We start from the raw sequence: 12364 nt of genomic DNA on the forward strand, positions 1-12364 counted from the left end.
ATGTTTCCTAAAGAGAGCTAGCTCCTCAAAATGATCTTCCCATAGGGACTCACAACGGTTATTTGCATATTAAAGACTTTGGGAAATGCTTAAATGTGTTGAAGCCAACGCTCCTGAGCCTATCCTACCATGGAAGGCTTTACCCCTGTGCCTGGCTTCAAACCAAGCGGAGTTTAAGTATAAGATCTGGGCTTTGGCTCACTGAACTAAGAGCTAATGATTTACTCGCCTTAACCTCATCTGTAAATTAAGATGATAATAGCTCCTCTCATGATCGTGGCGAGAATTTGATCAGTGTTTGTGTAGAGCCCAAAATGGTGCCTTCAATTAGAGTCACTTCCAGGGGTCCTCTTCTTGTCTTTGAAAGCTAATTGGACCCTCCCTACGTGCAGCACAGTGAAGCTAGCCACAGACACTTTAGCAGGAGTTTGATCCCAGGCCAGGGAGGTGACCCACATGACACTGCAGACCTCTCCTGTCCAGCCTGCTGCTCCCTTCAGCAGTGTACTTTTGTCAGTCTGCCTGTTCTGCTCCCCACTCTGTCTCTGGTGAATCCTCTCACTGCCCCTGTACCTCTGGCCTGTACCCCAGGACCCCCAATTCTGTAGGTACAAATAAATATATCTTAAAAAAAATAATTGTTAGCTTTAAAGAAGCACATTCTCATCATCCCAAGATCTATCACATGACCTGGCCATGTAGCATCACATTTTAGACCATCTGCAACGCCCTTATGAAGGTGAGATGCTGGAGAACAAGCACATAGTAATTCCATAGCAGACTGGAATAACTCAAACTTTATGTTTTGTTGTTGTTCTTGTTGTTGTTTTCAATGAATTGTTAGTGAGATTGGAGTGCATGATTAGGTGAGGACACTGGGATTCAATCCAAACATTCCTTTAATGAAACATGGACCCAAGTGACAATACCCTAAGTCTTTAAGTAAGTGAAGACAACCCAGGAAATCTCTTCTTCCTGCGGTTCCTAGTTTGGTCACATAATTAGCGGTTTCAAAAGGCAGAGAAGCAAACAAACAAAAGTAATGTTGTTAGACTATGCCCTATGTATGCAGAAATAGAAAAAAAAATCATAGTAAACTTTGTTCCCATTTGTGAACAGTAATAACGTTACACATATTTTAAAGTCCCACCTAGTCCTTCCTTCCTCTTTCCCTGCTTCCTTTTTCCTCCCTTTTCTTCCTTCCACGTTCCTCATCTCCCTTCCCCTTCCCTCTCCCATTCTTTTTCTCCCTTTCTCTCTTTCCCTTTCTCACATTCTCTTCCTTTCTTCTCTCCCACCCCCTCTTCTAGAACCTTAAATCATATCTGTCTTCCTTGAACTCTTATTGCATATAAAATATTTACCTCATCATATATGAATTTCTTATGTGTGACTTGTCACACTTGATAGCCAGAATCAGAACATAATGCTCTATTGTTCATTAAAATAGAAATAGGTTTTCCCTTAGAGATAACTACTATATGTGGATTAATGAAGAAAGCTGAAGAGTTTAATTTTTAGGTGTGGGGTCTCTCAAGCCCTCTACAGCATGACATAAACAGAGTGATATTTACTAAGGAGACATCACTTCTTGAAATATGGTAGCTGGCCAACAGTCAGTTTATTCTCACTTATTAAGTTTTCTAGGGACTTTCATACATATACACACATACATATACACATTTCCACATATGGAGAAATATTGAAATATTATTCAAATAGTCAACATAGCTCATCAACTTAGACACCAAAGATTGCAAAAATGATGCAGCCATTTCATGTACAAACTGTTGAAATAGCTGTTGTAGCCTCAGGGCTGGCGTCTTGAAGAAGACAGTGCAACCTTCATACAATGCATGAATCAAGCTGTTTCTCAGCAGCTCTCTGGAACTTCTGTTCTTATTCCAGGATAGGCCTGATTCTAAGGCTTCTGGCTAAAAGGGGAATGTTGAGAAATATTCTGGTTTGCCATTTACTCAGAAACTCCACTCTACTCCTCCTGATCTGAGTAAGTGATATCTGGACTCCCTGGAGAGATCCTGAGAAGTTTGTTTTTTCCTGAGTTCTTATACCTACCCCAACAGAGATAAAATCAGGTCAGAGAAACCCAAGAGATCATGACTGCTTGAGAATTCTGACTGCCAATGAAGCTCCTCTTCACAAGTCTATTGCAATGTATTATTTTCAGGTTTGCTCAAAATTCTTAAGGAAGCAATGTAAGGCTCCTAAATTTCCTAGGCTGCAAATAAGATCAGAATTCTCTATCGCTTTATAATATAAATATAACTCATTCCAATTATAAGGTTTCTGAGTGCAAATTAAGACACTTTCTCTTTAACTTGCTAGTTGTCTCCCATAATCAGACTGAGATGAATCATGCAGGCTGCAGCCCTGACATGTGTGGTAGGAGACCTACCTTGAGTTCACACTCATATTTGCACACATGCTCACAGAGTCACATCATATATTTTATGCATTCCCCTTCATAGTTTAATGTTCAGAAGCAAAACATGGGTAGGTACAAAGTTTCTCTGATTTATCCATCTTCAGGTATGGACTTAGCTGTCATTGATCCCTCATGAAATGATACATTTACTTCTTCAATTTGGAACTCTGAGGTCCTAGTAGAGATTAGGTATTTATTTGTATTTTGCTCCTGCAGAGATGTTTACAGTTACTGTTTGTAGGTGATGTTCACTAAGTGTTCCTTTGCATGAGTAAGAATGAGTGTATGAAAGGAAAATGTTACAAAACTTCTCAGGTGTTGAGTTTCACTTCTCATAGACCTCTGAATATAAATCCTGGTTTTCAGATGCCAACTTGAAGGATATAGTTGACAGAACTACATGTTAGATGAGGCAGGGGGAAGAAAAAGTACTACCTTGTATGAGTCGGTGATGATGGCCCTTATCAGGAGACTGGGCAAATGTGATTTCCTTGAGGATTCTTACTGCTGACTGTCACAGGTAATATAATCTCTAGGGATAAGAAAGGGGGGATGCAGAGGGCTAATATTGCTAAATGCAGTTAACAAGTAGAAGGATAAAAGGGAATATTCATGTGGCTTCCATTTAATGGCAATGAGATAAATGTTAAAAAAAAAACTTTGAGAATATTAGCAAACTTTGGAGACCAGAAGATTGAATATTTAGGGAAAGAATGCAATAGGGATCCTTGCACACGATTTACTTTTATTTAAAAGTATGCATCCTTTGCTAAGTGAAACTTTAAAATCTTTATTTAGAATGCAGTCAGATGTTATGAGGATTTGAAGGAATCTCTTTCTCTCACCATGCGTTAGCATAAGTATTTTCTACTACTAGGTAAGCTTATCTTAAAGTATATTTTATCCCAAGGGGAAAAAGATATATGCTAAGTTTCTCACTAAATATCCTTTCACAAAGACTAAACAATGTGTGTGTGTGTGTGTGTTTTTCAGCATTTACTGCACATTCTTGTTTTTATTGCTGGAAAGATTTTGGTGGGGGTCTTTGAATTCTTATCTCCAGCCTGTTTACTGAATATTCAGTCAGTTTTCTTAGGATTAAACTCTTTCACTTTCAGAGATAGGTGTTGTTAAACAGAGTGTTTTTATATAAAATGCTGCTGCAAGTTCATTCGTTATACCTGCAGCAGCCAAAATGAAGGGAGAATTTGCATTGAAATTTTTTTTCCCTTCATTGGGTAATGCATGTGCTCACTTGAAAACATAGAAAAGTACAAGCATATATTGAAAAGAATCAATGTATTCTCAACCCTGCATCCACCATGCCTTACTTTTCTCCAGAGATAATCACTGCAAGCAAGTTCAGGTGTATCCTAGTAGACAGCAAATGATGATTCTAAAGTTATTGCACATGATTTTTTAGACAATAATTTATTATACAAGAACAGTTCTAAATGTCAATAACTACCATTTGGAGACAATCACCTTATATCAGATATTTTTACATTGTGTGTTAATGATTAGATAGGAAAAGAAAATAAATGATGAATGCAAGAATGCCCATCAGAACTGTCAGGTTTGTTTTGCTTCGGGTATGTTTTATTATTTGTTACTAGCTTGAGCCCCTATTTTTCCGAAGAGAAAACCAGAGGTTTGGCTTGGTAACAGGGCTAATTATAGGGTAGGCTGGGATTTCAGGGCGGTGTTTGGGGTGTCAAGGCCCACACCCTTTGGTTTTGAAAGAAACACCTTATGCTATCTTATAACCTCAAACTCTGGAGCAGTCAAGGATGGGATTTTTTTTTTCCTTTTTGCGTGTGTATATAGTGTGTATATACATATATATTTCCTTTGTGTGTGTGTTTGTGTATAGCACGTGTCGCTTTCCCTTGCTTACTTCTCTACTCTGAACATTCTAATACATAAAGTCAATGAAGTCGAAAGAGAGACACCGGTGGAATATTCAAGTCCCTTGCCTCATGCCCTGCAGTTTCAAATTGGATAACCTTTCTATAAGACCCTCTACAACTGCAATTTTGTAAGAAAGTGATTGTTGTAGTAAGACTATTCATCTGCAGATACAATCTAGTCTTTGAACTCCTGTCTTAGTCTTGCTCATCCAAATTTAATTTAAATGAGAATGAGGAGTGAGGGAAGAGTTTTTTAGAGTTTATTCCAACTCCGGGAAGCGGTAAGGAAGAGGTTAAGCTGGACCAGTAGGATTTTTGAAGTCTTTGGCTGGGAGGTTCCATTTGAAGAAAGGTGCAGGGGAGTAGGAGTGGCGAGAGCAACCAGACAAGTTCCCATTCGCTTAGATTTCCGATCCTGTGCAGTTTGATTCTCACCTGAGGGCGCAGTCAGGCACCCGGGATTTGTGGATGGAAGTATTAACAAGCAGAACTTGCCAGACCAGCGTCTGCAGCGTGTAGACGGAAGCATGGAAAGGACCGCGCGGCCCCTTTAAGTTTCACCGGCCGGCAGCAGAGGGAGGAAACTGGGAGCCGCGGGGACTGGGGGGAACCCACAGCAATTGAGCCTGAGTGGAGGCAGCGTGAGAGCAGAAACTTCAGACGCCGCTGATCCCGGCGGAGCTCGGGTGAGCTGCGGCGGCCGTTGCTCCCACCCTCAGCAGCATCCTCTTCGCCCTTCTCCAGCCAGCCCCGGGAGGACGGGGAGCTGCAGTTCTGCAATTACCAGGACCCAGGGCGGCGAGCAGTCACCCGCAGGAAGTTTGGACTACCGCGTCTCACCGCGTTGAGTTTGGGGTGTCCTGCGCGCACGCTCCTCGGGCCAGACGCCGGGACTGTGATGAGCGCTGCACGGGTTTGGGGGCGCCGGGGAGGCGTGCGTGTGTCCGCGGACCTGACGCTGTCCTCAGTGCACTCCGCATCCCCCAAGTGATGGGAACAAGGACCCGCCCAAGCAACCGCTGTCGCCGCACCGCCCCCTTTCTCGCCTCCAGCGCGTGGAGTCACCCGGGCACACCCCCGGCACCCCTGGCCGGTCCTCCGGAGCCGCTGTCGCTGCCTTGGCTGCCTTTGCCACCGCCGCGGGTGGCCTGCTATTGACTGGTCTCGCCTGTAGACGGAGAAGCACTTTTGGCCGTCCCTCATCCGTTCTCACACCCCAACTTTGCCGCCGCCGCCGCGCCTGCCCTGGCCGCGGCGCTAGGGCGCACAGCACAGTGTGGGGGCGCACGCCGGGAGGCTCCGCAAGACCGTGGAGGCAGGAAACAGCACGGCTGCTCTTCTGCTTAGGCTCTTTGTTGTTCGCTTTGGATGGTCCCTGGAAGTGGCTGACCCTCCTCCGAAACCCTGGAGCCGGAGAAGGCAAACCTTGGAATTCACGGTCTGTAAGGGGCTCTGAGATATTGACAAGCGTCCGGAAAGGTCGACGAGTAATTGCCCTGAAAACTCCTGGCGGATTGACCCACGTTGCTTATATTAAGCCTTTGTGTGTAGTGTGTGTGGTGTGTGGCTTCATAAATTTGGGGACCCCAATTCTGCTCCCTCCTCTTGGCATGAGACTGTATGCAGGATCCACCCGAGGACAATGATCGCGGAGCCTGCTCGCTTTTACCTCTTTGGATTAATATGTCTCTGTTCAGGTAACCCCACTTCTTTATTCACCCTTTACCCCCCTTGTCCGTCCCCTCTCTACTTTTCAAAAGCAAAGCCTGAACGGCACTTGGCTAACCTCTTCCTTCTAAGACTGGAGGGGCTGATTTTCTGCGCTGGTTTTGGGCGAAACTGTACCTAGTCCACAATTCGGGTCGATCCCTTTCCCCTACGACCCCCCACCCCCAGCCCCCAAGCCTCTGCGCGACCTCGGCCTTTTGCCAAGTTCAGGGCACGCCCAGATCACCCTGGGCTAAAACACATCCGAGCGCCCCGGGGGGAGGGGGCGGTGGCTGGTGGTGAGCTGGGGCCCCCAAGATGAGCCCAAGTGAGTTTCATCCTCCGGGTTCCTTGCGAGAGGGAGCTGTGAGCCGGGGGAACTTGTGGCGCAGAGACTCGCCTGGATTCCAGAACCTGGTCCTCCAATCGCCCCTCCTCTTCCGAGCACAAGGGGTTATTAGTAGTTGTTTTATGTAACCAAAGTCTGTAATTAAATTCGATTCTGAAGAAACTTCAGGAAATAACTCCTTCTTACTGTAGGATATAAAGTAGCCACTCTGCCTGGCTGGGTTTAGCAGGAGTACAGGCGGTTGCAAGTATCTGTATGAGAACAGTTAGTAGTCTGGGCTTTCTCGTTCACGAGGGAAAGAGAAGGCTGAATTTAGGATTTGTGGGATTCATTAAGTAGTACTCAGATTCTCCGCGTGGATGTTCGAAGGATGCTGCAATGGGATCTTTGTGATGCAAGAGGATACACTGTATCTACTCTTACCGATAGTTTTCTTACACTCCCTAAGAAACTTTTACTGTGGGTGAACTGAGCCTCGACTCAACTTTTCATTCTTTCCTTTTGGTAGATTCTGGTTTCAATCAAGGATCCGATTTCAGGCCTATACACTCACTCACACACACACACACACACACACACACACACAAACACACACACCACACGCACTGCACCTCAGGGAAATTTTTATAGTGGCATACTGCACTTCAAGTTGCATCAGGGCCTATAGGTTAGAGTCTCTTAATTTGCATGATTATGAAACACTTTTAAAGGTTTGGTTTGTGGTCCATAGTTATGATGTATTTTGTTTAAAGGGCTTTATTTAACATAATGTCATATAAAAAGAAAAAAACAACATACACACAATGATTGCAAACTAAAAGAATGGAAGTGGTTGAGATAAGGTTTTTGATGGAAAGGAACATTTGCAATTTGACTAAATAAGAAATTAATTAATTTGTTATTTTGGGGGTGAAAACAGAAAACTTACATCCCAACCGTGCATATCTTATGTTACAGTATGTGATTGAATAGATTAACATAATATTGGGGTCTTCTTTCTTAGTCCAGCTTCCTCTTTCTGTCATGCAGCTTTTTCTCAGTTTGTAAATCTGAATGATTGAAGTTCCCCACCCCCACCCCAGCCATGAATGCAAATTGATAACATTAAGATCTGATCTATTTGTCTCTTCACTATGCCTCCCCCTACTTTAATTTACAGCTTCAGATACCTTTGAGATTTTTGTTGATTCACCTTCTAGGTTAAAGTTTATTCACGTGTGTAAAGTGAAGTGTCAGTGTGATGAATGACTAAAGGAGCAGATTACTAAAGATAGTGGGATTAATGGTCATTAGTCACTGTTTGAGCTGAGTTTGTATATGTTGGGACATTTTATCATGGCTGGAGATTACAGATAGGGTCACACTAATAGGGTATCTCTAGAAAGCTCCTTGTATCAGCGCGCAAGTCCTGTCTTCACTTGATGAAATATCTGGGAGTGTGTGTACTATCCTTTCAGATGTAATAACTTGATTCAGTGTAATCTCTAACTTAAATAAAGAGGAGATATGTATAACCTTAGAGATAAACTGATTTCTGGCTTTATTTTTTTGCATTTAATTTTCCATCTAGGTTCTTGATAGGTTTTTTTTTTTTTTTAAATAAATGTGAGTTCTTCTTGTAAGTGTGCTTACTTATTTTAGCAGGTTGCAGGTTTGATGGGCCTTAGTGAGCATTCCCTCATTCGGGATAACTCCTGAAGCTTTCAGACCTCCCTCTAATAACTTTCCCTCAAGCTGTGAATCTGAATTTGGGAGGCCAGACAAATTATTGGGTTGCTAGTGTGAGCTCATGACCAGGTACTGTTCTAAAGCCACACAACTGATTTGGATAGAACTTCACAGACCTTGTCAGATAATAGGGAGAGTTGGGTGTGCTAAAGACACCTGGTCAGAAAATGAATGAAGTTCTTGAAAGATTGTGTTTCATGTCTTGCCTCAAGCCTAAGATCACAGTCTATCACTTGTTAATGGAGTGTATTTAAGAGAAATGTGGTGAGCTTAAATAAATCAAAGTGTACTGAGGTACGTTCAACAAGATTTAACCTGTAAAAGCATCTATTGGTTGTCAGTTCTTTTTTCTTCCTTTTCTTTCCTTTTTTTTAATGGCTGCCAACTTAACAAAGTCTTAGCGTTTTCTTCAAACAGATTATAAACACCATTTGGATGTGTTGATGTCATCCTTAACATCAAATATTATGCCTTAAAGTACATATTTGCTTTTTTGTAGGCTTTTATTTATTAGCTGAATGGTATAATATGTAACTGTTTATTTTGTGAAACGGAGATTTTGAAAAAAAAAAAAAAAAGGTGGGAATTCCCTGAGAAACTTATTTATAAGGTTTAGTGAGTTTGTATGTCTGAATTCTTTTGTATGGAAGCTAGATTTTCTGATGAAGGGGGAAGGGATAGGGATAGTACAGAAAACACAATCCCTGTGATCTCTCAGTAACTGATTCACAACATTCTTCCTTTTATAGACTTCCTTTCCTCCACCCCACTTGCTAAAACCTGCGTTTAAATAAAGAAGCAATTAAATTTCAGAGGAGTTCTGAATTTTAAATAAAATGGAAGTTCACTAATGATAGCTTTTCTTTCTATTCATTTGAGAAGTGGGTCTCTTTCTCTTGGGGGGTAGGGAGTGTTTATATTTCCCAGTCAGTAAGTCAATCTGCCTCTGTCTCTCTGTTCCTCTCTTCCTCTCTCTCTCCCCTTCTTATTTCTTCTTCCTCACTGTCTGTTTTCTCTTTCCCTTCCTCCTTTCCTCTTTTCTCCCTGCTTTCCCTTCCTTCCCTCCCCCCTCAAGATTCTTTTGGTCATATGAGTAATTCTGATCTTTTTAAAATAAAATTGTTGTTTTTTAAATATACATACTTAAATAGTAGAGTATCTTTTAAAGTACATTTATTTCTTGATGATGGGACCTCTAGCACATTTATAGTTAAAATGTTTTACTTAGAACAAAGTTTCTGAATTTTTTCCTTAGTTTTTAGTATGACTAATGAAATATTGTGTGAGTTAAAGTAATGCAAATGCTAGATTTCTGACCTAATAAAAGTGCTATTTTATTTTGTGTACATATCTGTAATTTAAAATACGGGGTATGGGAGGCCATTTAGGATAACAGCTTTCCAATGAAGATCACAGTGGTTGAGGTATTACCTTCTATGTTACAAATGATGCTAAAGTAATGGCCTATGTTCATTTCTGACTCCTTTAAAAATGTTTAAATTTCAAAACAAACGTGTAATGGTCCAGCATGCTTGAAAAGAAAAGCAAAGAAAAGCAAAGTTGTCGTTCAATTTGAAATTGGCCTAAGTGAATTTGTAGACTAGATTAAGAAATGTGAGGGTATGGAGAAAAAAAGAAATTTGGTAATTAGAAAAGGGAAAAAAAATGAAAGACGTCTAGTAGCAACTGAGCTCCATAGTTGAAGTTTTTTTTTTTAAGATGTATTTATTTATGCATAGCAGTACAGGCCAGAGGTGTGAGGGGTGAGAGGACTCACCAGAGTTAGAGTGGGCAGCAGAACAGGCTGACTGAGGAAGTCTACTGCTGAGGGGAGCAGCAGGCAGGTCAGGAGAGGTCTGCAGCACCATGTCGGTCACCTCTGGGGCTGGGGATCAAGCTCATGCTGAAGTGGCTTTAGCTTCTTAGTGTTGCTCTTTAACCTGCTGCACCACCAGGGAGGGCCCCATAGTTGAACTTTTAATATACAGGAGGAGGTGGGAGTAGACCAAGCCCTAGACAGAGTGCAAGGAGACCTTCCACTGATCCTGCTGAGCATGAAATGAAGATTTCTGAGAACTATGTCTTTGTGGTTTCTCTATATTTAATGACTACATAAAGAACTAGGCATTCTACATTTTTAACAAACTGATATGAAACGTGAATATTTAGTAAACTAAGGAAAGTTTTCAAGAAAGCTATATTTAATTGCACTAGAATATTGATTGCACCCATTTCTAAAGAGGGCCAAAGAACTCAGTACTTCCCCTCTATGTCAGAGCATGTGATAAATGAGATCAAACTCAAATTCTGGGATAGAGAAAACTAGGGTAAAATTTTGGAGTATAATAAACTTTGGTCAAACACCATTACCTTTATAGTGTTCCTCCTAAGAACTCTGCTGTTTTTAAAATACTTATCTTTATGATTGTTGAAATTTCAGCATGGAGAAGTTAGATGATATAGATGAATAGGGACATAGTTGAGCAGGGATTTGAACCAAGCTTATCCCAAAACTCTTAACCTCCTTGGGTTTTCCTAGTTGAAAGAGAGAAGTGAAGAACTGAAATGAGAAAGGTTATGCTAAAATCACATTTTATTTTAAAACTTGTCCAAAAAAGCGACCAAAGCAAGACTGTGGCTTGGACACTTGAAAATTTGGAAAGGAGGGAATCCTTTTCCTGACATAAAAAAAAAAAAAAATAGTCTTTAGGCCCTTTCTGGTGTCACAATGGGACACCACCACCAGGCGCCTCAGTGAGAGGTTTGATTCCCCACCCTAGAGGTGATCCACATAGCACAGCAGACCTCTCCTGTCTTGCCAGCTGCTCCAGTCTGCCTGTTCTGCTCCTGATTCTATGTCTGGTGAATCCTCTCTGCCCCTGTGCCTCTGGCCTGTACCCCAGTTCTGTATACACAAATAAAAAATCTTAAAAAAAAATAGTCTTGAAATTTTTAGCACATTGGGCAAGATAATCAATTCTTTACATTCAGCCAACTCATATACAGCCTTTATTCTGTCTGCATTTTCTGGCATCTTTCAAAGGAGACTAAATAGGAAAAAACAAACAAACAAACAAACAAAAAACCAGTAACAGCTAGTGATGTACATGCACTTGGATCCCAAGATGCACTTTGGAAAATGAATGTCATTCTCATTTATCCACACTTGAGAGAAGATTGCGTTCTGAGTCTCCAGGCAAGTAATTGGTACTCCTCTGGAAGGGCCTGTGGAGAGGCAATCATTTCTCCTGGGGTTGTTCTTTCCCTGCGGGTAGGGCAGGGACTGGTGGTCATTTAGTAGTAGATGAGCCTTCTGCTCCACTGCTGTTCACAGATGACTCTCTTCATGGTTACTGATCATGGTAGGGTAGAGTGTTAATACCTGGTTGATCAGCTGGTTGGAAACTGCTTATGCATAGCCAATAAAGTTGCTATCCTGGGGAGATCAAAAGGCCACCTCCTTTCTTTACAATTTTGGATTAGCATGGCTTCCTTTTTTGCTTCTCCCTCCACCTTCAGCCCTTTCCTTCAATCTGACTGTTGAAGAAGAGGAAGAAAAAAGATTATCTGTGGAATACACGGAGATAGCTTTGATCTCAGATCTTTGCCTTCCCCCTCACTCTCTCTTTTAACCATCCAAAGCTGTTTCTAACACTGGAAGATGTCATGTTGTTTGCTTCATGGGAGAGCTCTGTCTCATTTTCCTTCAGTCCAAACAGGCTGCCACAAATCCCTTTACTTCTGTGATGTTACTTGGCTTTCAAACATCTATGACAGTGTTGCTTCACACATAATATAATATTTTGAACAGCATGACTGTACATATCTTTCTGACTTCATTCAGAGAGAAGTGCCTCTGTGGTAGTCACAGCTGTAAAATAAATGGATTTAGGAGGGGAAAAAATCTATTTATTTTATTATTCATTTACTTTATTATTTGAGAGAGAGCACAAGGAGGGTAAATAGTTGTAGGACATGTTCTTGAGTTATGAGTCTGTTGCTAAATAGTCTATAGGCTTAAACCTGTCACCTAGTTTGACACTTAAATGATACGTTAAAAGCTCCATAGTGGATATACACACAAATGTCAGCAGAGCAGTAGTCTTCTAAGTGGGACTATGTTCCTTGTGTCCAAGGATTGATGTGCATGCAGTATATAAGAAGTAGTAGGTATTGGTTCTTAATAGTACATTCTACTTTGGGGAGCTGACTTTTTTTTTTTTT

The 12364-nt window shown here is 41.5% G+C and overlaps 1 protein-coding gene across 9 annotated transcripts in view; it reads left to right on the top strand.

The window, feature by feature from the left end:
- ROBO1 (roundabout, axon guidance receptor, homolog 1 (Drosophila)) overlaps positions 1 to 12364 on the top strand; it is a 939739-nt gene that overhangs the window by 565171 nt on the left and 362204 nt on the right. For 2 of the 9 annotated variants that reach the window (XM_004675292.2, XM_004675293.2), the window contains exon 1: positions 4975 to 6053. The exons of 5 other annotated variants lie outside the window; for them this stretch is intronic. In XM_004675292.2, coding sequence (XP_004675349.1) covers positions 5999 to 6053 — 55 coding nt within the window. In that variant the 5' untranslated portion in view covers positions 4975 to 5998. Of the gene's footprint in view, positions 1 to 4974; positions 6054 to 12364 lie in introns of those variants that run through there. 2 more of the 9 variants (XM_012733063.1, XM_012733069.1) reach the window with 1 other exon arrangement.

The sequence above is a fragment of the Condylura cristata genome, unplaced genomic scaffold (assembly GCF_000260355.1).
Source record: "Condylura cristata isolate star-nosed mole 26May11 unplaced genomic scaffold, ConCri1.0 scaffold00003, whole genome shotgun sequence".
Classification (NCBI taxonomy): domain Eukaryota; kingdom Metazoa; phylum Chordata; class Mammalia; order Eulipotyphla; family Talpidae; genus Condylura; species Condylura cristata.